Source organism: Sebastes fasciatus, chromosome 3 (genome assembly GCF_043250625.1).
Source record: "Sebastes fasciatus isolate fSebFas1 chromosome 3, fSebFas1.pri, whole genome shotgun sequence".
In the NCBI taxonomy this organism is placed as follows: Eukaryota; Metazoa; Chordata; class Actinopteri; order Perciformes; family Sebastidae; genus Sebastes; species Sebastes fasciatus.
Genome location: NC_133797.1, coordinates 5481531 through 5505747, shown reverse-complemented (window position 1 = coordinate 5505747; position 24217 = coordinate 5481531). Strand labels below are relative to the sequence as shown.

Genomic DNA, 24217 nt, shown 5'->3' with positions numbered 1-24217 from the left:
TAATACAGCAATTATAAAAAAAAAAAATAATCTAATAGCATAACCAAGACATGACATCAGTTTTATTGTTTGCAATATTAGACACATATTGCTTTTAATACGTATCGTATTTTTCATGTTTTAAACACAATATCATGTTAGATATGAACATCAATAAGCTAACATTAGTTTATAGATTAGCTAACAATAAGGAACGTTAGCTAGCTCTTATCTGATGTTACAGAAGCAAACGTTTTATTTAACAGTTTTTCACCAAAATGTTTGGGAAAAGAAAAAAACATCTTAACGTTAACTTAACGTTACTCTTCATAGATCATAAATGTTTGAATATAAAATTACTCGTTGAAATCGGTTGAGAAATGTAGACGTTATAGTGCTTTTTATGAGGAAAAAACGGCAGCTCCCCCGTTCCCCCCATGGAGTTACAGGTCAGTCTTGCCCTGTCCAATATGGCGGCCACGTTGACGTACGATCCAGGAATCAATGCGGCGTCTATGTGTGTATATCTATGGGTGGCCCTCTGTGGTCCAGCCAAAACTCATGCAAAAAGAACCCTAGATGGCAATGTGAGAGTATAATATGATGTGTGACTTTGAAAAAATTTAAATTGTGGTTATAGTTCTGTGGATTAAATCCTTTTTATTTTATTTTATATATTCCTGTGTGGAGGAGATTCTGGAGGGTTCCTCTGTTTAAGCCTGAACCACTCATTATTTGAACCAGGATCGAATTGTCTTTCCCAAACCTTTAACAGATTTTACCAGAGAAAAAGATGGATTAGGTGTCCTTGGGTGTCCAGAAAGGCGCCACTAAATAAAAGGTATTATTATTATTATTAGACTTCTCAGCTTCCTCTCTGGCCTCATTTTCATACCTGGACTGCAACTTCTCTACCTCCGCTCTCAGTTCTCTGTCACGCTGTTCATTTAATTCATTCATCATGTTTGTCATCTCCCTTTCTTTCTCCTCTCTCTCTCTTTCTCTCTCTGCTTTGCTTTCCACCTTCTCCCTCTTTCTCTCCTCTTTTCTCTCTTTCCTCTCCCTCTCCATCTCAATCTCCAACCTCACCTTCTCCCTCCTCCTCTCCTCCTCTCTCTCTTTCCTCTCCCTACTTATCTCCTCCTCTCTCTCTTTTCTCTCCTTCTCCATCTCCATCTTCAACCTCTCCCTTTCCTTACTCATTTCCTCCTCTCTCTCTTTCCTCTCCTTCTCCATCTCCATCTTCCACCTCTCCCTCTCCCTACTCATCTCCGCCTCTCTGTCTTTCCTCTCGCTCTCCATCTCCATCTCCAACCTCTCCCTCCTTATCTCCTCCTCTTTCTCTTTTCTCTCCTTCTCTTTCTCTTTTCTCTCCCTCTCCCTCTCCCTACTCATCTCCTCCTCCTCTCTCTCTTTCCTCTCCCTCTCCTTCTCCTTCTTCCTCTCCTCCTCTTTCTCTTTCAGCTGCCTATCCATCTCCATCACAAACCTTTTCTTCTCCCTCCTCCTCTCCTCCTCACTCTCTTTCTTCTCCCTCTCCTTCTCCTTCTTCCCCTCCTCCTCTTTCTCTTTCAGTTTCCTCTCCATCTCCATCCTCTCCATCTCCCTCCTATTCACCTCATCTCTCTCTTTTATCTCCCTCTCTCTCTCAGCCTGGAGTTGTTCATTCATTTTCTTCATCTCTTTTTCATATTTCTCTTGTAGTTTTCTCTCCACTTCCTCTTTTTCTTTGCGTATTTGCTCTTCTTTCTCTTTCAGGATGCGTTGTTTCTCCTCTTCGATTGCCCTCTCGGCCTCTTGGAACATCTCGTTGGTGTAGTAGCTTCCTCCGTTCTTCTGGACTAAATTTCTGATCTTCTGGAGCAGCTCAGTGACCTGAGAGCGGCGATTCTTCAGCTTATTATTGAAGACATGGTACTGGCCATTACATCTGGCCACGAGTTCCTGCAGCTCTGAGCATTCCGTCAAGAAGTCCTCAATAGTTTTGTTTTTAAGAAGGTCTCCATGAGTGAAGAGAACCATGCTGTGTCTGTCTGCAGCCTGGCCGAAGATTTCTTGAATCTTTTGCACTGTCTGCTTTTCCTCTTCAGTGTATCTGCCCAGCTTGATGACCACCAGGAACACATGGGGTCCAGGAGAAGCGTAAGAGATGCACTGGCTGATGTCTTTAGTTGTTTTATCCATGCCATACCTGGTGTCGAACAGGCCCGGGGTGTCGATAACAGCAACCTGTTGCCCGTCCACCTCAGCTTTGTTCTTGGAACAGTCTACAGTCATCGACTTTGCACTGAACTTTGATTCAAAGCGCTTTCGCCCCAGAATGGTGTTTCCAGTGGCACTCTTCCCAATTCCAGTCTTCCCCACCAGCACTATCCTCATCTCCTCCTTATTTTCTCTGCTCCATCCTGTGTAGAAGAATGAGTGAAACAGAATAAGAATCTACACCTGGTTGCAGTGGCGGCTGGTGGATTTTTTTTTGGGTAGGGCCAATCAATTTCAACAAACATCCTAGTACGATTCAATGCAAAAAAAGGTATCAAAAACGCATTACTACTTTGCAGTTAAATTTTTATCATTTATTCCAACACTGACATAAGGACATCTTATTCATACAATTCAGTATGTTAATATAACATACGACAGATCATTTATAAAGGAACTTTGCTCTTCTGTCCTTCTGAGTGGCAAACCTCTCAATGACCTTCTTATTGAAGTCAGGCATGTTCCTGACAAGTTTCTTCTCCATGGAGAGCATAGCCAGAGCATTAAGGCGATCCTGTGTCATGGTGTTTCTCAGGAAGGTCTTGATCCCGCGAGAACTGACATGAGCCCTGACGAGAACAGAGAGAGACACACGTGAACGTGCGCGCGCACACCATGGGCCAAATCAGTTTGGCCCTCCCGGAAGTCTTTTTTACGGCGCTGATTGGATGAATTGTATGTCATTCATGCTTGTAATCATATATCTTTAATCAGTGATTGGCTGTACTGCTTATTAGACCCGCCTTCCTTGGGCCAAATCCATTTGGCCCCAGAAAGTGCACGTGCAGCAGAGCAGCTGAGAGGTGCACTAGCAGAGAGTTCAAGGAGGAAAGCAGATATTTGGCGCAGTTATCCTATTTTACAAATATTACGGGTATATTCCATAGGTCAAAAACACACATATTGACAATTTTTATAATTTTTAGAATTTTTATAATTAATAATTTTATAATTTTTTTTTTTTTTTTGGTGGCTCAAGGTGGGTGGGGCCAGGCCCCGTGGCCCTCTATTGGCCGGCCGCCACTGCCTGGTTGTACATACATTGTACTTAATACAATTTATACAAAGATAGGAGTAGATGTGATATGTAGAATTTGATTGAAGAAAGCTGATCAGCTATAAATAAACTTCTAGTAATAAAAACAGTTATAGTGACAAAAGATTAATTCATAGTTAAATGGGTCATAAAAACAACTGAAATCCATGAAGGGTTAAAAACATTTAAAAGGTTTGAGTGTTGAAAATAAAGTATTTTTAAAAAGATTAAAAACACTTTAAAAACATTATTATGGTTAAAACCTCTTTAAATGTCAGAATATGTCCTATCTTCCTGTCCATCTGTGATCTACCTGCTAAGTCTGTTCTGAGATTGATTAGTGATACCTGCCGAGGCCTGAATGGGAAGCTTGCAACTACGGTGCCTCATTCTCATGAGACTGCCAGAGAGTAGGCATCGTGTCACGAGTCTCACTACAAATATTCCCCTCTTCAGGTACAGAAATAAGTATTTCATACTCAAAACTTTCAGATACGTTTACTAAGCTGTCGAGTTCTGTTTTATTAATATGCTAACCTAATGTCGAGTGTTTTGTACGTTTTATTGGTATTGTTCGAGCGTGAAGTCAAACACTGGTTCAAGCTTGTTAGCTCTGTTTGATCCTGCCGCTTTAATAGCGCCACAGGATGGCAGTGCAGCGCGACTCATCGCGTGTGTATGTGTGAAGACATAGTATGAGCCAGTGAAGTGTATATGTGTGTTTAAACGTAAAGATGATGTATTTGAGTGTTAATTATAAAGTGATTGTTAAGACAAGAAATTGACAGAGGAAATTTAGAACAATTTATGTCGTATAGGATATTTTTGTTTAATTATTCTTGCTTAGATATTTAATGTTTATTGATTTATAGACTTGTTTGCAGTAATATGTAATCTGTTATATTGAATTTATCCTGTTTAATAGAAAGAGTGACAAATGTGAATTTGTGAATTTGTTTGATTATCTAAAGAAATGTGAAGTAATAGAAGTAATTAATATTTGTTAATTTGACCTAGTGTGAAAACGAAGATGCACATAAATGCAAAGCATTATAAATTATAAGAATTTGTCACTGTAAATATTGTTTAAGTGAATTAAAGATTCTCATGAGACTGCCAGAGAGTAGGCATCGTGTCATGAGTCTAACTACAAATATTCCCCAATTCAGGGCACAACATAGAGAAATATCTATTCTGCTGCTTTGTCAGGGCCAAAAAAGGATTTTGTTGGAGGTTCCAATTATAATTTTACAATGTGGGAAATTCAAACGTTCCTTTTGCAAATTCCCCAATTGAGACAAATACATGTATTCATGCTGGCTCGTCTAGCTTTCTTTCTACGATCTAATATGGCTTCCCTACACTGTTCACTTCACCATGTGGCAACAGGTCTTTTAAACTACCCCCTCTGTCAGCTGAAAGTGGAACTGCATGGTGGAAACCTGTCCACATATCCACACATTTGTCAGAAGGTTTCTTAGATTTTAAAAATCAACATTTATCCAATACACTAGAGAAAAGCTTCAGCTGAACCAAAAGACAGAAATAACAATACATGACAAAAAACATAAATAAATAAATAGCAATCATCTGACTCAAACATTTTACTAGTGACCAAGAAATCATGGTTTTTATATGAAAAGTAGAATTCCAGAATTTGCAATCAGATTATGAATTTAGAACTAAAGGTTAGGTCAGAATAATAAAATAATGTATTTGCAGTCCTACTCAGTATACGTTTATAGAAGTATTAGTCTACAGAAGTACATGACATAAAATTAGATTCAGCAGTGATCCCTGTTAAAATAGCTGTACTTTAAAACATGTCACTTACCGAAGTTGCTGGCCATGTTTGGCTGGTAATAAGTTCTGTCCATGTTTGTGTTAAAGAGTACGGAGTCGATTCTGCAGCTGAACTGAGTTCAGAGTGTTTCCTGCAGCCCCTTTTGAAAGGCTCTGCTAAACACACCTACTATATCTGCACACGATGACAGTAAAACTAAATCTTTATCTGTTTGTTGTCTGTTATTGGAGGATCTCTTAATAGATGTGGTATAAATGAGAATATATTCAAAACACAATATACAGTCTTTAATCATTTTGAAGGAAATAAACTCGGAAAGAAAAGTTTGGAAACTTGTGTTTGGTGGATTATTTCTCTGTTGTTACAATGCTACTTGGCATTCTATTTTACATCGTTGGAAAACCTGTTTATTTACCTTCACAATGATGTCCAAGTTGTAAGGATCATGCATTTGTGGGATGAGCAGCACAACTGATTATGTGGATAGCACCCAAGATACATTTTCCCAAATGCTCTACCAATGGTAAACAGTGTATTCTCCTGTTGGTGTTGACTCTTGTTTTGAGTTGTTTGGTGGATTGGATGATTGAACTCTCTTTCAGTAACAAGGAACAAACAAGACATATTGGCTATTTTACACTTTTAATTTAATACACCGTCAGGAGCCTCAGTAGCGGTGGAAGATCCATACGCAGCCACAACAGCCTGGCACCTCCTCCTCATGCTGGTCACCAACCTGGTCACACGTTGCCATGGGATGGCGTTCCATTCCTCAACCAGGATTTGTTGCAGGTCAGCCAGCGTGGTTGTGTTGGTCACTCTAACACGCCCAAGCTGATCCCACAAGTGTTGAATTGGGTTGAGGTCTGGACTCTTGGCAGGCCGTTCCATTCTCTCTACTCCCACATTGTGGAGATAGTCTGTGATAACCCTGGCTCTGTGGGGGCGAGCGTTGTTTCTTGGAGGAGGAAGTTAGGTCCCAGATTGTGGAGATATGGGATCGCCACTGGCTGCAGAATCTCATCCCGATATCTCACTGCATTGAGATGGCCTTCAATGATGACAAGCCTTGTTTTGCCAGTGACATCGTTGAGGGAACGCACAACCACGCTGGCTGACCTACAACGAATCCTGGTTGAGGAATGGAACGCCATCCCACAGCAACGTGTGACCAGGTTGGTGACCAGCATGAGGAGGAGGTGCCAGGCTGTTGTGGCTGCGTATGGATCTTCCACCGCTACTGAGGCTCTTCACGGTGTATTAAATGAATAAAGTGTAAAATTGCCAATATGTCTTGTTTGTTCCTTGTTACTGATAGAGAGTTCAATCATCCAATCCACCAAACAACTCAAAAGAAGAGTCAATACCAACAGGAGAATACACTGTTTACCATTGACGGAGCATTTTGGCAATTTTTTCTTGGGCGCTCCCCACATAATCAGCTGTGCTGCTCATCCCACAAATGCATGATCCTTACAAGTTGGACATCATTGTGAAGGTAAATAAACAGGTTTTCCAGCGACGTAAAATACAATGACCATTAGCAACAACAGAGAAATAATCCACCAAACACAAATTTCCAAACTTTTTTTCCCCGAGTTTTATAAATTAAATGTATTAAACGATTCAATAGCTTATCAACTTATTTTTGAGAAATGTTTTTATTTTGTTTTTCACTGGATTTCCTTTTTATTCAATTATTGCTATTATTATTTTATAAACTGCCATTTTCAAATGACTTTCATTTCATAACGACACTTTTCATTACAAACAAAGGGAGATGAAAAACATGAGTGGATAGTCCCCACTAGCCAGCCAGCTAGATCCTGATGGGAAGAGAAACCACATCATGTTTTAGTTCTTGTCTTACTTACATTCACACGGATGTGTGAAATGGCATCAATTATTGCCCAAGTCCTGTCTCAATTCAAAATCGGCCTCAGGCCAAATGCAAATTTGAAAAAACATAGTAATAGAAATAATTTCATGAAAATTAAATCCAGTAAAAAAAAAAAAAAAGCAATAAGTTGCAATAACTATTCATAATTTCTGGTACATTTATATATTTTGTTCTATTTATTCAAATCCAATTATTTATTTCATAATGTCTGATGTATTTTCCTAATATTGACTGTTTTATTCTCTAAGGGGGAAACAATAGCTTTCATTTAATCTGTCAAAGAAAATGTTCATGTTACCCAAGGTCTTTAACATCCTTTGTGGCATACATTAAAATATACCAACAGTCTTAAATACGTTTAATGAATATATGAAGACACTGTAGAGCAGAAGAGCTCAGTATCATGAGGACATGCAGAGAACTGCTGCCATTTCCTCTAAATACTGAAGGAAGGGGAGAGCTTTGTACTGCTTTGTGCAACAGGATCTGCAGTTTGGAAAATCTGTTGACCGACATTAGAGGAGCTAGCATTTTGCTGTTGTTACTGTGACAGGTCGTGATGACTTTCTGTGCAGATGAACGTGTGATGCTTCCGTTCAATCTGAAGAGTACTATTGGGATGCCAACGATTGAGGGACACATGAACTAAAGTGATTGTGTTCCGATGAAGGTGCCGACATGTAGCCCACGAGCCAATGATGAATAGTGGAGTAAGAGGGAGGCTGGCGCTGAGACCGTACCGTTATATTCTCCCCCCAAAAAACCCACGGATGACGTGTCCGTGGGAACTGAGTCTGTGGAATTTGCTTGCTCGTGAAGAAGAATGTATGCCGTTATGCCACTGCACAGTTGTGTGTGATGTTGATATGAGGTCAGCCATGACGAAACACTGTTCAAAGTGGATCGTGTGATCAAGCATATGTCAGAAGGTGACGTGTCTCTAGCCTTATGGTCACAGTTGAACGCCGTAGCTGCACCGTGGTTATGAGGTGACGTTGTTTCCACATCCAATACATTCTGACAGACCTTCTTTAATGCTCGTAGATTTTGATCAAATTATTTCACTCCATTCTCATTCCCGGGCGTCGGAATACTGATGCTTGTCGCAGCCATCGCATATATTGACTGTTAAGGCTTTAGTGTTTTTATGAGGCACAGGGCTTACCTTTACTACGATGTTAGACTTTTATTTATATTTATTTATTTCGAGCATGGGTTGGAATCTGCCTCCAGCTGCCGTCTATGAGAGCCACGAGACGTTCACTTGCAAACTCCGACCGAACTTTCAAACTAGTCTGCGCTGATCAATTATGAATCATATTCTGTTACTGTAATGCCTACTTCTCTCTCAAATGTTTTCATAAACATTTTGTAGTGTCCTGTTTATCTGTAATTGAGAGTTTGTGACCCAGCAGCCATGTTGAGATAAAGTTTGAGGAAATCCCAACACCGTTCGCCAGCCAGAGCACAGCAAATAGGGACGCTCTCTCTGAATTGACTTGTGACTAGTCAAAGTCTCCATCCTCAGCTAGAAGACTTTTTTTTTTTTCTTTTTTTTTATTAAAGCCTGAAACAGAGCCTTGAGGAATTTTAAAATTCTAATTATCTCTTAGACACTTGAATTACAATATGCTCAAAATCATTATGGAATTTAGCCCAATGTGCTAATTTTGTTGCCTATTGAAGCTTTAAGGCTTCTGCCAAAGTGAAGCGACAGTGAAAGCGCCGGGTCATGACGAATGTCTTACTTACATTCACACGGATGTGTGAAATGTCATCAGTTATTGCCCAAGTACTGTCTCAATTCAAAATCGGCCTCCAGCCAAGAACAGGCCTTTGTGCTGGAGAGCTTTGTGCTGCTTTGTGCAACAGGATCTGTAGTTTTGAAGAAGTGCTGCCATTTCTTGTAAATGCTCAGGGAGGGGAGAGCAAGGTTTGAGGAGTACAGTTAACACGGGGAGGTGTCAGAAAACAGAAGTCAGAAAAACGGGACAAACTGGCACTGAATAAACTGTACACACATTAAAGACACTCGACCTGCTGAACAGGCTGACCATTTACCTTAAAGTTGAGATTAATGATAAAAATGCCTTTTTAACCCTTTTAGATCATATCCCCAGTCATATTGTGCACCTATTTAACAATATATGCAAAAAAAATCTATTTCTTCTTATTTTTATATTACAATAGAATCATATTTTTCTTCCTGTAGAACAAAATATGACGTGTGCTTATGTAAGCTAGGACCAACCAATAATAATATCATCAATCAATCTGCAATTTATGGAGCCACAGTCTACAGTAGCTCTGTTTCACACTACATTCTAAGCCCGCCCACTTTTTAGCGGCCCAATCAAATGTGACGGATTTGATTTAAATCCCTCTTACTGTACACCGCTCAAATACTCTGTTTCACTGGGGAATAGGTTACAGAAGCTAAAGATGCTCTAACGTCTGTTTCACTGGGAATTTAAGGGTTGAATTCAAACAGAAAATAAAAGTGAAACAGCAGTGGGAACTAGCATTGGAAGATCTGAATGAACCTAATGAAAGTCATAATACTGTGACAAACAAGCCAGCATGTGGTCATCTGGAAAAACTTTTTCCCACATGTTACATATATCTGGGACATATACTAAGTCATTATCATGACTGTTTTATACTTATTGTCTTTTTTTCCTCAAGATTTCCTTCTGACAGACTTTATTCCTTATACCCACTATGTGGATATTGCAGTGTATAAAAGATATATATATATATTGTAGGCCCAGGAGTTATGAGGTATGATATGAGTTATGAGAAGAAGCTGTAATCAGGGTTTAGCAGTTGTCATTATGCTCTAACACTTCCTCCTCTTCCTTGCTGTGTGCTAAAAGGGTATCAATGACCTGTTATATATATTAACATTCATTGTTATATTAGTGATTAATATATCATTATAATACAATAACAATCATATTGTTGTTGCTGCTGTTGTTGCAGCATTACTCTTTAAGTTTTTCCAGTAGCTAACCAGAGATGGAGACCCCAGTTATCTGGATCATCAACCCAGATGCCCCCAAGGATCGTCAACAGGCTGTGGTGATAGCGACCAAAGAGGCCCGTTGCTATCGGGAGAAGAAGCTGGTGTTCCCCAACCCTCCACAGGAGCTGCTCAACCAGACCACCGCCCTGGCTCACGCAGAGAGGCTCCTTCGAGCAGAGGTCATCCCCGGGCAGTCGCGTCAGAAGTGCCTTGGAAAGCTGGTGTTGCCATTTGGCCAGTATGAGAATAACCCATTTTACTGGCTTGTGGCAAATGATGTGGGCTACATTAAATAGTAAGCATATTATATTTAATACCACTGTAGGCTATGCATTATAAATACCATTTTCATGGCTTGTTTAAAATAAATTACCTGTATATCTGCTTGTGCATTATCATAATTGCTGTGATATTAATGATGACAGTACTGAGTTTATGTATAATATGATTTCAGCATGCTTGACAAGCACAGAGCAGAGGTGACAGACCCACATAGAAAGGGACAGGTGGGGAACCAGTGGGTGAAAGACTACCACATTGAATACGCAGAGAGCTTCCCACAAGTCTCCGCTCTCCTCGAGGCCAACATCGACAGGTGTATCTACGGTCAGAGAAGATTTGAGCATCACACCTTTCAGGAGATGCGGGAACTCTACAGCCAGTACCACACCCAGAAGGACAGGCCTGAGCAATTCAGTGCTGAGCAGAGGGAGATGATGCACAAGGCCTACAGCTCTGTGAGGAGGTGGCAGAACACACCAGTCACCCACATCTTAAGCGTGCAGATGAAGCGGTTCGAAAAGTAAATAAAGGAGAAGGAGCAAGTAAGTGTTGATTTGATTATTTGTTATGAACAGGAAGGGCAGAATAGCATAGTAAACTGAAATGTTTGTTTGCTTTTGGTAATTAAAGACTGGTACGTCATAAAATCTAGATAGTTACATTACATTTGTTGTCCAGCGACTGCAGGCATGCACCTCCCAGTTCGACCCCTCATCATGGCAAGGCGATGACGCTGAACTGGTAGCCGCAAGCCAGGCAGTTGAAGGTAAGTGAGATACAGAGTTAATATACATCAAACCATTACAAAAAAAAAAATCAAAATGCAAAACTACTTTGTTTGGTAAATTCTCAGACTTGCTCAAATCCCAAGAGTCACCATCCGCTGTCCAGCCCAAGCAGCCTGAGTCCACTGTCCATCTCATCTGCTGACCTCCCTCCAGCACCACACCAGCCAGCCATCCTCGCTCCACCAGACAGACTACCCTCTGATGGAGTATGTGCCCACACCCAGTACAGCAGGGACAAAGGTGTTAAAGGGAAGGACGGACCTTGAACTTTGACCCTCTTGCTCATATATCCACTGCACAGAGGATTGTGGGTCAGAATACCCAGAAAAGCATGCTGGCTTACATACTGCATTTGACATACAAACACTTCACCTCTGTTGTGGACAAGTTGGAGTGATAAGCTGTAAATATGCTGTATATATCTGTAAATATGGTACAGTTGCATTGTATTGTAAATAGTCTTTTAAACTGTACTGCTGTGTTGTTGCCAGTAATTTGTCCAATAAGGTGATCTGGAGGAAAGACTCTTAAAAGAATTGCATCTAATCGGACAAACTAAATAGTTTTCATTTTCTTGTATATATTAATGTTCATATTGTTATGACATTTCATTCTTAGTCATGTTCAGTGATACTTGTCTGCACTATAGTTCTGTGTTTTTTCTAAGTGTTCCCCATTTCATGCACTTTGTTCATTAAAATGGTCTGTGTTACAGTAACAATGAGTTGTGGAATATCAATTAATGAATGCAACAATAGGGGTATATTTGTTTTCATCAAAAAAATAGGGACACAGAGTACCAGATTACTTGCATGCACCTATAGTACAATGATATCAGATAATTTTGCATATATAGCAATAAAAACATTAAAGTAGCTTTAATCAGCCTCAGAAATATTAAACTACTTTTAATCAGCCTCCCAATAGTCATAAGGGACTTTGTAAAGACAGAAGTGACAAATATAAATTAATGGCATTTGGGAAGACAAAGCATTCTCGTACAAGTATACTTTTGATAGAATAAGCCGTATTTCGTTGAAAAAAAATCTGTCCAGTAACAAGTGAATGAATGACATGAATTATGTAGCATTTGCTTACACAAATATACTTGAGATTCTGTTTTTATAGCACCATAATTCAATGGCTTCAATAGGTATCACAATTAATAGACGATTTAAATCTATAATGGCCAATGTCACATATGGAATGAATACAGATGACATCAACAGTCTGCAACATTTGGGGTGAATGGGGGTGAGCTGTATTGTAGATTCCTCCTGGACTGCATATTTTCCAGTAATGGGGGCCTTTGTTTGCACTCTCCCCTGTAATCATATACAAAGAAAATGTTAAAGATCTATAGGTATAAAGGGACAGGTATAGCAGCTGATGGGATGTTTTATGGTGTATGCGTCTGCTCTCTTGAATTGTTTGCTATATTTCTGAAATGAACTTAAGTCAAACATCACATTAGTGGAAAATGATGGAACTGTCAGGCTGCATCTATAAAGTTACACCCAGTTGGCAGAAGTACTCTGGTGCTGCTCTGCTGAAGAGTACATAAGATGTTATCTGAAAATGGTGACACCACACATCACAAAAATAATTAAAGAAGTCCTACACATAAAATGACATTTGTGCTTGCATGATAAACAAACACATTGAATAATAACAGAAACCAGTAAAGTATCATGTCTTTCTTCTGGATTCACCATATCAGGGTTCTAAATGAAGACTGAGTCTGCTCCATATTTCATATATTTGTTGAATATATGCATATTATATTATAAATCTACATGCTGACTACTCAATAACAACATTCTGGTGCATGCAACATAGTTTGACCCCTTGGGGTCACCACTTCCCACGCTGCCTTGCTCTGGTGCTCATAAAACCATTTAACCACTCGAGGGCGCCATTCCTGATTCTGCCATGCTCTAGTGCTCATAGCACAGTCTGGACACTTGAGGGAGCTACTACTTCACTTTTGGCTGTGGACATTTGACCAATTGCATTGGGGGACAATTGCACTTCCGTACAGCTGGGGAAGGGGATTCATCTTTTCCTTAATTAAGGGTGTGTGTTATGTTTGTTATACTGATGTATTCAAAAATGCGAATCAGTTCTTGTGTTGACTGCAGAGACACAAGGCTCAGATCTTTTATGCAAATAAAGGGTCTTTTGCATCTCCACCAACTTCTCTCTCCTGAGTCAGATTTTTCACCTACAACATCAGGTATGATTTCATGTGTAGGGAGGACTCAGCATTGTAGCGTTGGTTTAATGACAGCCAGTTACTTTTTCTGTTTTCTGTACAGTTTAAATTGTAAGGCAGTTCATGGCACGGAGTGCAGGGCAGCATTAGACTACAAATAGTTTAAGTACAGTTATCTGTGTGTAGAAAACAGAACTTTGTTACTGTGGAAGTCCTGATCTGCCTCAGAGCTTTTCAGATTGTTTATCGCTTCACCGTCTGTAGCAACAGAGTCAATAGATTAGCTAAATATGCTAGTGTAGGTTATCTGAGGCCACTTCTTCAGGTCGTCCTCCCATCCCTCCATAGTAGAAGGCAGAGCTATGATCACATTATCCCGTTTGAGCTGTAATAGGTGGTGTTCACACATGTTTCACTAGATTTTTTAATACAATCGGTCTAGGAGAGACGATTACCATGGAAAACGGTTCAGTGACACGACGCGCCGGAAGTAACCGACATAATTCACGCAAGGCATCATGGGGGCTAGGAATAAAGTTGATTCATGGCTTTAAATACAGATCAATAAGATCCCTTCCTGAACAGATTTCACAATCAGCAGATGGATTTATTAGTAGTTTAGCTTTTGAAATTGTAATGAAGTGACAGTTGGTTGTTATTACAGCCCAGAGCCAGTAGAGGGCTCCAGAGGATTACCCAGAGTGAGGTGCAGTGTGTATAAAGCTCAGGACGGCGCAGGAAGCGCCAACACCTACCTCAGTGACTGAGCTCAAAGCTTATTTTGGACTGTTGAACTTTTACAATAAGTTCCTCCCGAACTCGTCTACATTACTGGCAACTCTGTACAAATTAATGAGAAAGGATGAAGTGTGGTCTTGGGGGCCAGAGCAAGAAAGGGCTTTCAAACAGTCAAAAGAACTTTTGCAATCCAGCAGTGTGTTAGTGCATTATGATGAAACAAAACAACTGGTACTTGCCTGTGATGCGTCTCCATACGGGGTTGGAGCATGTTAGCTCACCGCATGTCAGATGGAGAGGAGAGACCCTATAGGGTTTGCATCACGTACTGTACGCTTTCAGCTGCAGAAAATAACTATTCCCAGCTAGATAAAGAGGGATTAGCTGTTATATGTGGAGTACAGTATTTTCACAAGTATCTGTATGGAAGAAAATTTGTGATTTGTACAGATCATAAGCCACTGATAAGTTTATTCCGTGAGACAAAAGCTGTAGCACAGATGGCTTCACAGAGAATAATGAGATGGGCTGTACTGTTAAGAGCATATGAGTATGTTATTATGTACAGAGCAGGTAAAGACAATGTTAACACAGACGCTCTTAGCCGTCTCCCACTTCCAGAGACACCCAGAGGTCCAGCACCGCAGGAGAATGTGTTAATGTTGGACCAGGAGCAGAGTCAATTAATGACATCAGACCAGCTGCAAAAAATAGACAACTAAGGATCCCCTACTCTCCGGGGTCCGTGAGTAAATCCTGAGAGGATGGCCCAATAACCTAGACAGAGACTTTATGCCTTATAAACAGTTATATCAGTCGCACCCTGGGATGAGCCGCATGAAAGGCCTGGTAAGAGGTTACATGTGGTGGCCTCGAATGGACACTGACATTGAGGACAAGGTAAAGTCACGCACCACATGCCAAGAACACAGAAAGGCACTGGCGTGTGCACCCTGCACCCTGCACCCCGGGACTCCACATTGATTATGCGGGTCCTTTTATGGGTGATTGTAGATGCTCACTCAAAATGGCTAGATGTATACCTGGTGACCTCCACTACATCAGCAGCGACGATAAACTGTCTGAGGAACAGTTTCAGCACACATGGTATCCCAGAGATGATTGTGTCTGACAATGCCCAGTATTTTGTATTAACAAAAGAGTTTATGACACCAAATGGAATCACACATGTCACATCGGCACCGTAACACCCCTCATCTAACGGCTTGGCTGAAAGAGCTGTGCAAACATTCAAAGAGCTCATGAAAAAGAGCACATGGGGCGGCCTGACGTCTGGTTTAAGATAAATGAAGAAGAAGAAAGAAATGAATTGGGAAGGAGGAAGGGAAAGATAAGGGGAGAAAAAGAAAAAGAAAATCCCTCTCCCAACACGGAACAGGCTCTCTCCCAACGGGTCTGGGGTCTGTTCAGAATGGGAAAAAGGGCGACAGTAGACACCTCTGACAGTGAGCCCCCTCCCCAGGGCTTGGGGGCAGCTTAAGGAGGATAACCTGTCTCAGGAAACAAAAAAATACAAATACAAATAAAGACCAATATATAAAGACAAAATATTATAACATAACATTGTTGGCCCATGAGATATTATAAGCCAGACCCCCCCCCCCCCCCCCCCCCTCTCTCTCTCTTTACCCTTTTCTTTCTCCTCTTTAAATACAATCAAACACCCTACAACCCCAATTGAAATACGTCACACTGATAACAGTAGGTGTTTAACCCTGTTTATGTTGGTGGGTATGAATAGATAAGCAGAACGCAAGAACAGTGGTGTTTACTATTTTTTTTAAGTTACACGAGCATTTGTTGTATTATTATTGTGTGTTGAGTCACTGTAAACTACAGAGAGTAGTTCAGATTTAAGAGGGGAGGGATGTTATGAAGTGACTGTTGGTTGTTATTACAGCCCAGAACCAGTAGAGGGCTCTAGTGCCATACACATGGTAGGATTACCCAGAGTGAGGTGCAGTGTGTATACAGCCCGAGCAGCAGAGGCTGTACACCCATGTTGGGCATGTTGTAATGCATTTCAGTGGTTCCTGCAATAAAGCCAGTTCGACAGAAGATGAAGTCTCGCTATCTGGTAATTGATATCTGAAGATATCACAATTGGGCAAAGAATTCCGTAATAACTTTTCAGCATATTGTAATTCAAGTGTTCTGAGAGAAAACTAGACTTCTGCACCTCCTCATGGCTCTGTTTTCAGACTTTAAAATGTCTACATGACGGGAGACTTTCACCAATCCCAGGTCATTTCACAGAGAGTGAGCATTCCTATTGGCTGTGCTCCGGCTGGTGGGCGGTGCTTGGTATTTCCTCAGCAGATCTCAACATGGCTGCCGGGTCACAAACTTTCTCATTTTACAGCTAAACAGTACGCTACAAGATGATTCTGGAAACATTTGAGGAGAGAAATAGGCATAGGCTCTCGTAGACGGCAGCTGGACGACAGACTCCAGATCCGCAGATGCTGTTAGGAGCACTGGAAGACACCAGAGGACACAGAGGAACATGATTTTTTTTTCAGATTACCTGTCTCATGTACTACTGTCAGGATATAGCGACAGTTTCATAAAAATAACTTTTTTGAATCATATTTGCTCCAGTCTCTTCTACTTCAGGTTTATTGTGTTGCCTCAAGGTTTGATGTATCGGCTTCTAACAGGCTCTGCCTGTTACGGTTGTATGTGTTCCCTGTATAGTGAAATGAAAACATTTTAATGGTTTAACATTTGAACTTTGCAATTCACAGCAGATTCGTTAATGTATAGCTGTGCATTTAATAATGCTTTCTTTGCATAACATATATGACAATATAGGCTATTTAATGTCTTTCTAATATGACTAAATGCTTTAAGACTATTGTAGTCTTATTGTTTGTTTGATGTTGTTTGATTCTCCGTGTAACATCCACACCTATAAGCCTAGATGTTGTAACAGCAATAACATTGTAAGTGGTGAAATTACTGAACATTGCACATTTAGCCTCGAGTGTTTCCTACATTAATGAAGGTGATTTAGGCCTTTTAACAGACTTTTCAGTGTCCCACATTTTGGACATGACTGTCCCACATTAGGAAATTTGTCGGAGACAACTTGGCACTAAGAGTACTGATATGTACACCATTTCTTTTATGAGTGTAAAATCTTTATTTCCTTTTTCGGTTTGATTAGGACACATCCTGGAGATTTCAGAGTGGTACTGGGTGTGGATTTAATGTATTAGCTTCATATCACAATATATTCCAGAAGTCTGAAAATTCAAAAAAATGTCCGACATTAGGCTAATCCATCCTACACAGACTGAGAAAACAATAGCTTTCATTTAATCAGTTAAAGAAAATGTTCATGTTACCCAAGGTCTTTAATATCCTTTGTGGCATACATTAAAATATACCAACAGTCTTAAATATGTTTAATAAATATATTAAGTCACTGTTAATCAAACTGCATAGCAGCTGTAGAGCACTCTGACAAATGTCAACCAAATGTCTCTATAGAGCGGGACACATTTTAACCAGCTGTTCCATTTTCATCAGATAGGTGGAGCAGAAGAGCTCAGTATCATGAGGACCTGCAGAGAAGTGCTGCCATTTCTTGTAAATGCTCAGGAAGGGGAGAGCAAGGTTTGAGGTGTACAGATAACACGGGGACTTCCTGGAAATAAAGCAGGGGTGGATACAGAAGTCAGAAAAACGGGACAAACTGACACTGAATAAACTGTACACACATTAAAGACACTCGACCTGCTGAACAGGCTGACCATTTACCTTAAAGTCGAGATTAATGATAAAAATGCCTTTTTAACCCTTTTAGATCATATCCCCAGTCATATTGTGCACCTATTTAACAATATATGCAAAAAAAATCTATTTCTTCTTATTTATATATTACAATCTTTTCTTCCTGTAAAACCAAAATATGATGTGTGCTTATGTAAGCTAGGACCAACCAATAATAATATCATCAATCAATCTGCAACTTATGGAGCCACAGTCTACAGTAGCTCTGTTTCACACTACATTCTAAGCCCGCCCACTTTTTAGCGGTCCAATCAAATGTGAAGGATTTGATTTAAATCCCTCTTACTGTACACCGCTCAAATACTCCGTTTCACTGGGGAATAGGTTACAGAAGCTAAAGATGCTCTAATGTCTGTTTCACTGGGAATTTAAGGGTTGAATTCAAACAGAAAATAAAAGTGAAACAGCAGTGGGAACTAGCATTGGAAGTTCAGAAGATCTGAATGAACCTAATGAGAGTTATAATACTGTGACAAACAAGCCAGCATGTGGTCATCTGGAAATTTTTTTTCCCACATTTCACATATATCTGGGACATATACTAAGTCATTATTATGACTGTTTGCATACTTATTGTCTTTTTTTTTCTCAGGATTTCCAATCCCAGGTCATGTGTGCGTTTTGGAAAAGACTTAAAGTTTTAAACGTTTTAAAGTAAAGGTCCCTGCATAATATAATATAATATAATATCATATAATATAATATAAAGTTTTAATTATTTCTTTATATCTGACATTTTGGGATTTCATCAAATTGCACATTGACCTATATGTAAAAAATGATGTGACAGAAACAAGAATGATATGATTCCTGCTGGCTTTAAGCCAAGACAGGCACATTTATTTGAATAGTACATATACACAAAGGAAAATGCACGAACCATATGAAACAGTGAGTATAGAAGAAGAAATTAATAAAATGTGAGAAAAGAAAAAAGAGGATTAAATAGGAGTAAGGAGTAAATATTTAAGTGTAAGGTGAATAATCAGTGCTTGAGGTTCAGTCAGTGGCATTGGAAAAAATAAATTATTCAACCTGGATTTAAATGTAGTCAAAGTTTGTTAAAATCTTGCAGTATATATTTGGGAAGTTTGTTGCAGCTTAGTGGTAAATAGTTTAGTTTAGTATGTTCTTTACTGATGTACACTACTTGATCAGTAAAATACTGTAGTTTCCTGTCATGTAAGACATTACTGAAGAAGATCAGAAGACTGGAATGTAATCTGCTCTCTACAGGAAGCCATGAGACTTTACAGTGCATTAGAAAAACATTTGTGCGCATTGACCAATGGAGAGCTAACTGCTCTGATCTGTTTACCCAGAACATTTCCTGATCACAGGAATGCTCGTACCCAGTTCAGTTACGATATAATCAATGTGTTCAGTCCACGTCAGTCTAACATTCAACACAATGCCTAGTAGCTCAGTCTTTTTAACTTGTTCAACTGACTTTCTGTAACTAAATGCTGCTATTCAATGAACCAGGAAAGTAGCCATGCATTCAAGATATTTAAGTTCCTGATAGACAATTATACACTGATCAGCCACAGCATTAAGACCACTGACAGGTGAAGTGAATAACATTGACTATCTCGTTACAATGGCACCTGGCAGTAGGTGGGATATATTAAACAGCAAGTGAACATTTTGTCCTTGAAGTTGATGTGTTGGAAGCAGAAAAAATGGGCCAGTGTAAGGATGTGAGTGACTTTGACAAGGACCAAATAGTGATGGCTAGACAACTGGGTCAGAGCATCTCCAGAAATGCAGCTCTTGTGGGATGTTCCCAGTCTGCAGCGGTCAGGACCTACCAAAAGTGGTCCAAGTAAGGAAAACCGGTGAACCGGCGACAGGGTCAGACCCGAGGCCCCACCTCGCAACTTACAGGACTTAAAGGATCTGCTACTGACGGCTTGGTGCCAGATACCACAGCAGACCTTCAGAGGTCTAGAGGAGTCCATGCCTCGACGGGTCAGGGCTGTTTTGGTGGAAAAAGGGGATCTACTCACTATTCGGCAGGTGGTCATAATGTTATGGCTGATCGGTGTAAATATATATTATAAATCTAAAATAGTTTCCTTCACTTCAGCACAGTAGCACACAAATACAAAGACTTACATGAAAACCAAGTCAGAGAATTGTACAATCATCATCATCCCTCTCAGCTTGCCGCTGTGCTTCCCGTCTCAAACTTTCTCTTTCCTCTTCCAGTTCTCTTTCACGCTGTTTCCTCATATTTGCAATCTGTCTCTCTCTCTCCTGTTCCTCTCTCTTCCGTTCTGCTTCTCTTTCCTCCCTCTCCCTCCTCCTCTCCATCTCCATCACCCACCTCTCCCTCTCCTTCTCCCTCCTCCTCTCCTCCTCTCTCTTTCTTCTCTCCCTCTCTCTCTCAGCCTGGAGTTGTTCATACATTTTCTTCATCTCTTTTTCATATTTCTCTTGTAGTTTTCTCTCCACTTCCTCTTTTTCTTCCCGTATTTGCTCTTCTTTCTCTTTCAGGATGCGTTGTTTCTCCTCTTCGATTGCCCTCCAGGCCTCTTGGAACATCTCGTTGGTGTAGTGGCTTCCTCCGTTCTTCTGGACTAAATTTCTGATCTTCTGGAGCAGCTCAGTGACCTGAGAGCAGCGATCCTTCAGCTTATTATTGAAGACATGGTACTGACCATTACATCTGAACACGAGTTCCTGCAGCTCTGAGCTTTCCGTCAAGAAGTCCTCAATAGTTGTGTCTTCAAGAAGATCTCCATGAGTGAAAAGAACCATGCTGTATCTGTCTGCAGCCTGGCCGAAGATTTCTTGAATCTTTTGCACTGTCTGCTTTTCCTCTTCAGTGTATCTGCCCAGCCTGATGACCACCAGGAACACATGGGGTCCAGGAGCGGCGTAAACGATGCACTGGCTGATGTCTTTAGTTGTTTTATCCTTGTCATACCTGGTGTCGAACAGGCCCGGGGTGTCGATAACAACAACACGTTGTCCGTCCACCTCAGCTTTGCCCATAGAAGAGTCTACAGTCATCGACTTTGCACTGAACTTTGATTCAAAGCACTGTCGTCCCAGAATGGTGTTTCCAGTGGCACTCTTCCCATTTCCAGTCTTCCCCACCAGCACTATCCTCAGCTCCTTGTTATTTAGTTCTGTTGGTAAGAATAGATAACATTAGAATGAATGCTCTGCTTCACCATGGCACCTTTATGGAGCAGTTTTGAAATCTTTCATTGTCCGACAAACACGAGGCTTTCATCCAGGAGACCGCTGTTCATGTCCCGTGCGTTAAGTTCCACTTTCATGTTACAATCAGCTGTTCGTTCGTGTTCCATGCTAACAACGTTAAGTTTCATTTACCCTTTACAAACGTAGTAGTATTAAGCCCAGCGATGTAGTTTTTTCCTAAACCTAACTAAGGGGTTTTGTTGTCTAAACCTAAAGTGACTCTGAGGGGCGGTATGTGATGTGTTGGGATAAGAATGTGTTGATATGTCACAAAGAAGTAGTGTACATCATCTGGAAGCTGGGAACCTGAAGACTAAGTTCAGATGCAGCACAGCAAGTCAAGTTGTTCTCGTCATCAATCAAAAATAATCATTAATTAATTAATTAATTAATTAGAATAAATTGTTTAGAACATTATGATAGAAGTATGTGATGCCCATTCCCATTCTCACTTATGTCTCGTAAATTGTTGCAGCAGTTTTTGGGTTGATACCATTTGTTACACAGATTTGGTGCTAAATTTAACCATTTTTTTTACCACTGGAGAATTGAATAATCACTATTATTTTGATTACTTTCGTATGTTTATCAGGTGTCTTTTTTACCAGAAACAATTTCTTAACTACTGTTACACATCTTTTATTTTTTCATATTGTACTTTCCACCCACTCATCCTGATAGTTACTGTAAGTGTTTACATTACATACTGCTACATGCTAACACATTACCTGTGCATCTCCTCGCTATCTTCTTCACTGGACTCTGTAGGTCATTGCTCACAAATGTACCTGTAGAGACAAGCACAGTGTATGTTTACGGTCGAATACAGCCAGAGTTTATACATAAATATTAAGCCAACATTATGTGACAGATATATATAGCAGTATTTCCCTAAGGCAACCTTCAGGGAAACATGTAATCTTGGTTATTCATTTCTCCCTGATTTTGGTTCAGATTCCCGCTGGAATGTGTGCGGTTGTGACAGTTTTGGTTTAGAAGCAGTTATTGTGATATTCATGGTGCAGCTAAACCCAGTTACAGTGGTTCCCTGGCTGCAATGACTCCAACAGAGTAGATGTCATAGACATACAGTATATACATTATACGTTCTAATGCTTTTTATCCAGAAAAACGGCAGCTCCTCGTTTACTTGTATGTATTTACGGGGCAGTCTTGCCCTGTCCAATATGGCGCCCACATTGACGTACAATCCAGGAGTCAATGCGGCGTCTATGTATATATGTCTATGTCCCTGGCTGCAATGACACCAACAGAGCAGATGCGGAAGCCCGGAAAAACCGACCAATCAGAGCAAGCTGGGCTTTTTGAAAGGACTTAAAGAGACAGGCGCTAAAACTGACTGTTTCAGACAGAGGGTGAATACAGGTGCTGCAGCAATGGACAGTATGAGAAAAATAATGTTTCGTTTTAACATAAAAGCATGTAAACAAGTTCTAGTAGACTACCAAAATGAAAACCTGAAAATGAGCATATGTCACCTTTAACTACATGAGTATAGTAGTATCAGGACTTACCGTGGTAGTATTTGCTGGCCATGTTGGGGTCACAGAGTGCAGGCACTGGTGAAGAGTCTCAGAGTCTTCAGTCTTTCTGCTGCTTCTACTCTGTCAGATGACTCCATGCAGAAAACCACACCTACAAACGGTTAGACTGTGGACATCAGAGTGAAACAGAAAGCTCAGTTAAAGCAGGGTTTTTATGGTCTAAATGGGAATGTACATGTTGTTCCACTTTATTTCAACAATATGATAATGGTGTAACAGACTTTGGAACACTTTGGACAATATTTATAACCCTCTTCTATATTTTGTTTGCCTCAAAGACATTGTTTTAACTTGCTTGCTGTCATCATTCTACGATACCCAAAACTGAAAAGGAAAAAAAGCTGTATTTGTTGGCACATACACACAGATCACACTTCAGTGAGTGTTTGCTCTCTATCTGTTGGGATAGGTTGTAGCTACAGTGTAGCACTATACAGTAAGAATTTCATGTTGAGGCCATGTGTCAAGTGTTTCCTACAGGAGGTGGTTACACCATATGGGAGACCAAATCTGACTTGTTAGGAAGTAAATTAAGCACCAGTAAATTATTACTGAAATGTTTAGGAATTCCCTTGAACGTATAGCTCCATTTACATCTAAATATTACTTCATTAATCGATTATTGTTAAATACTTTTTTTGTTTTTCATACATGTTGAATTGTATACACCACATGCTTGTAGACAAATTTCACATTTTTGTGTGTACAGCCGTCCTGCTGTGTACTGACTTAAAACTTTCTAGGTCACGCTAACGGTAGATTAGAATTATTTTTTTGGAAGTCCACCAGTGTCACAGTCTTGATTTCCTTCCATAGTATCAAAATACATAGTCCTTTCTACGAAACGTCTTGGAAATTACTTTGAAAAAATTACAAACCTGCAAAGTAAAGCATGAGTGAAACATTTCTGAATGAATTCATTAATTCAATTATTTATATAGAAATAAGTCAGGCACGAATCCTCCATATCCCAGCAAAACAGTTAGTCAGTCTGATGTTTATCAGACTTGAGCTGCTGTCTCCTCCACACTGCTCTCCCCTCCCTCCACCATTTACAAGAAATGGCAGGAAACTGCAGGAAACAGTGCACACGTCCTTTCACCCTGAATGAATGTTCTGTGGTACTATAACCAGAACATACAATACCAGTGGTGATCCACTGAAATTATTATTGCAGAGAGAAACTTTTTTCATACACCAAATGAAGGCCACAGTATATCCAGGATTAAATGAAGAAATTGATTTTAGTCCATTTTTGTAGTGGCTCTTATGCATGTGGTCTGGTACTGTTGCTATAAATTGTTATATATTATCACTTATTTACTTTTTTCTGTTTTGTTTTATATGTATATTTATGTGTTCTTATTTTATTTTCATTATTTTCTCTGCTTTGTTGACATCCTGTTGAGCCATCTAGTGACCACATTTTGCACCTGTCACCTGAGAGTTTATTGGCCTTTTGCTCAGGTGTTTGCAATCATCAATTGTCTGTATACTCACAAAAAAGAAAAGCTGTGTGCTGAGGGTTACACCCTGAAGAAGGCTGTTTGTGCCGCTACGCGTGGCTTGTTACCCAATCTGAACATTTACT

General features: G+C 40.1%; 2 protein-coding genes across 3 annotated transcripts; both read right to left on the bottom strand.

Annotated features, from left to right (window-relative positions):
- Nucleotides 1-777: 777 nt before the first annotated feature.
- LOC141765405 (uncharacterized) lies at nt 778-5264 on the bottom strand. Its single transcript, XM_074631457.1, has 3 exons — nt 5112-5264; nt 1597-2384; nt 778-1491 (listed from the first exon to the last, which is right to left on the bottom strand). Exons 1-3 carry the CDS (start codon nt 5125-5127, stop codon nt 778-780), a joined length of 1518 nt encoding a protein of 505 aa, XP_074487558.1. The 5' UTR covers nt 5128-5264.
- A 13455-nt stretch (nt 5265-18719) lies between these two features.
- On the bottom strand, nt 18720-23512 carry LOC141763569 (GTPase IMAP family member 9-like). 2 transcript variants are annotated; one of them, XM_074628021.1, is made up of 3 exons: nt 22212-22324; nt 21790-21849; nt 18720-20985 (listed from the first exon to the last, which is right to left on the bottom strand). In XM_074628021.1, exon 3 carries the CDS (start codon nt 20864-20866, stop codon nt 19979-19981), a length of 888 nt encoding a protein of 295 aa, XP_074484122.1. In that variant the 5' UTR covers nt 20867-20985; nt 21790-21849; nt 22212-22324; the 3' UTR covers nt 18720-19978. The 2 variants fall into 2 exon arrangements, with proteins under 2 accessions (XP_074484122.1, XP_074484112.1); XM_074628011.1 differs by lacking the exons at nt 21790-21849; nt 22212-22324 and adding an exon at nt 22597-23512.
- Nucleotides 23513-24217: the final 705 nt, after the last annotated feature.

Bases quoted from the DNA above. Each gene is read 5' to 3' on its own strand.
- LOC141763569 (XM_074628011.1), bottom strand. From the start codon at position 22,618: ATGGCCAGCAAATACTACCACG. The intron at 20,986-22,596 runs GTAAGTCCTGAT...TCTTACCAACAG, and splicing joins GGCCAGCAAATACTACCACG to AACTAAATAACAAGGAGCTG.
- LOC141765405 (XM_074631457.1), bottom strand. The intron at 1,492-1,596 runs GTGAATAGGAGG...GAGAGTGAGGAG, and splicing joins AGATAAAAGAGAGAGATGAG to GAGAGGAGGAGGGAGAAGAA.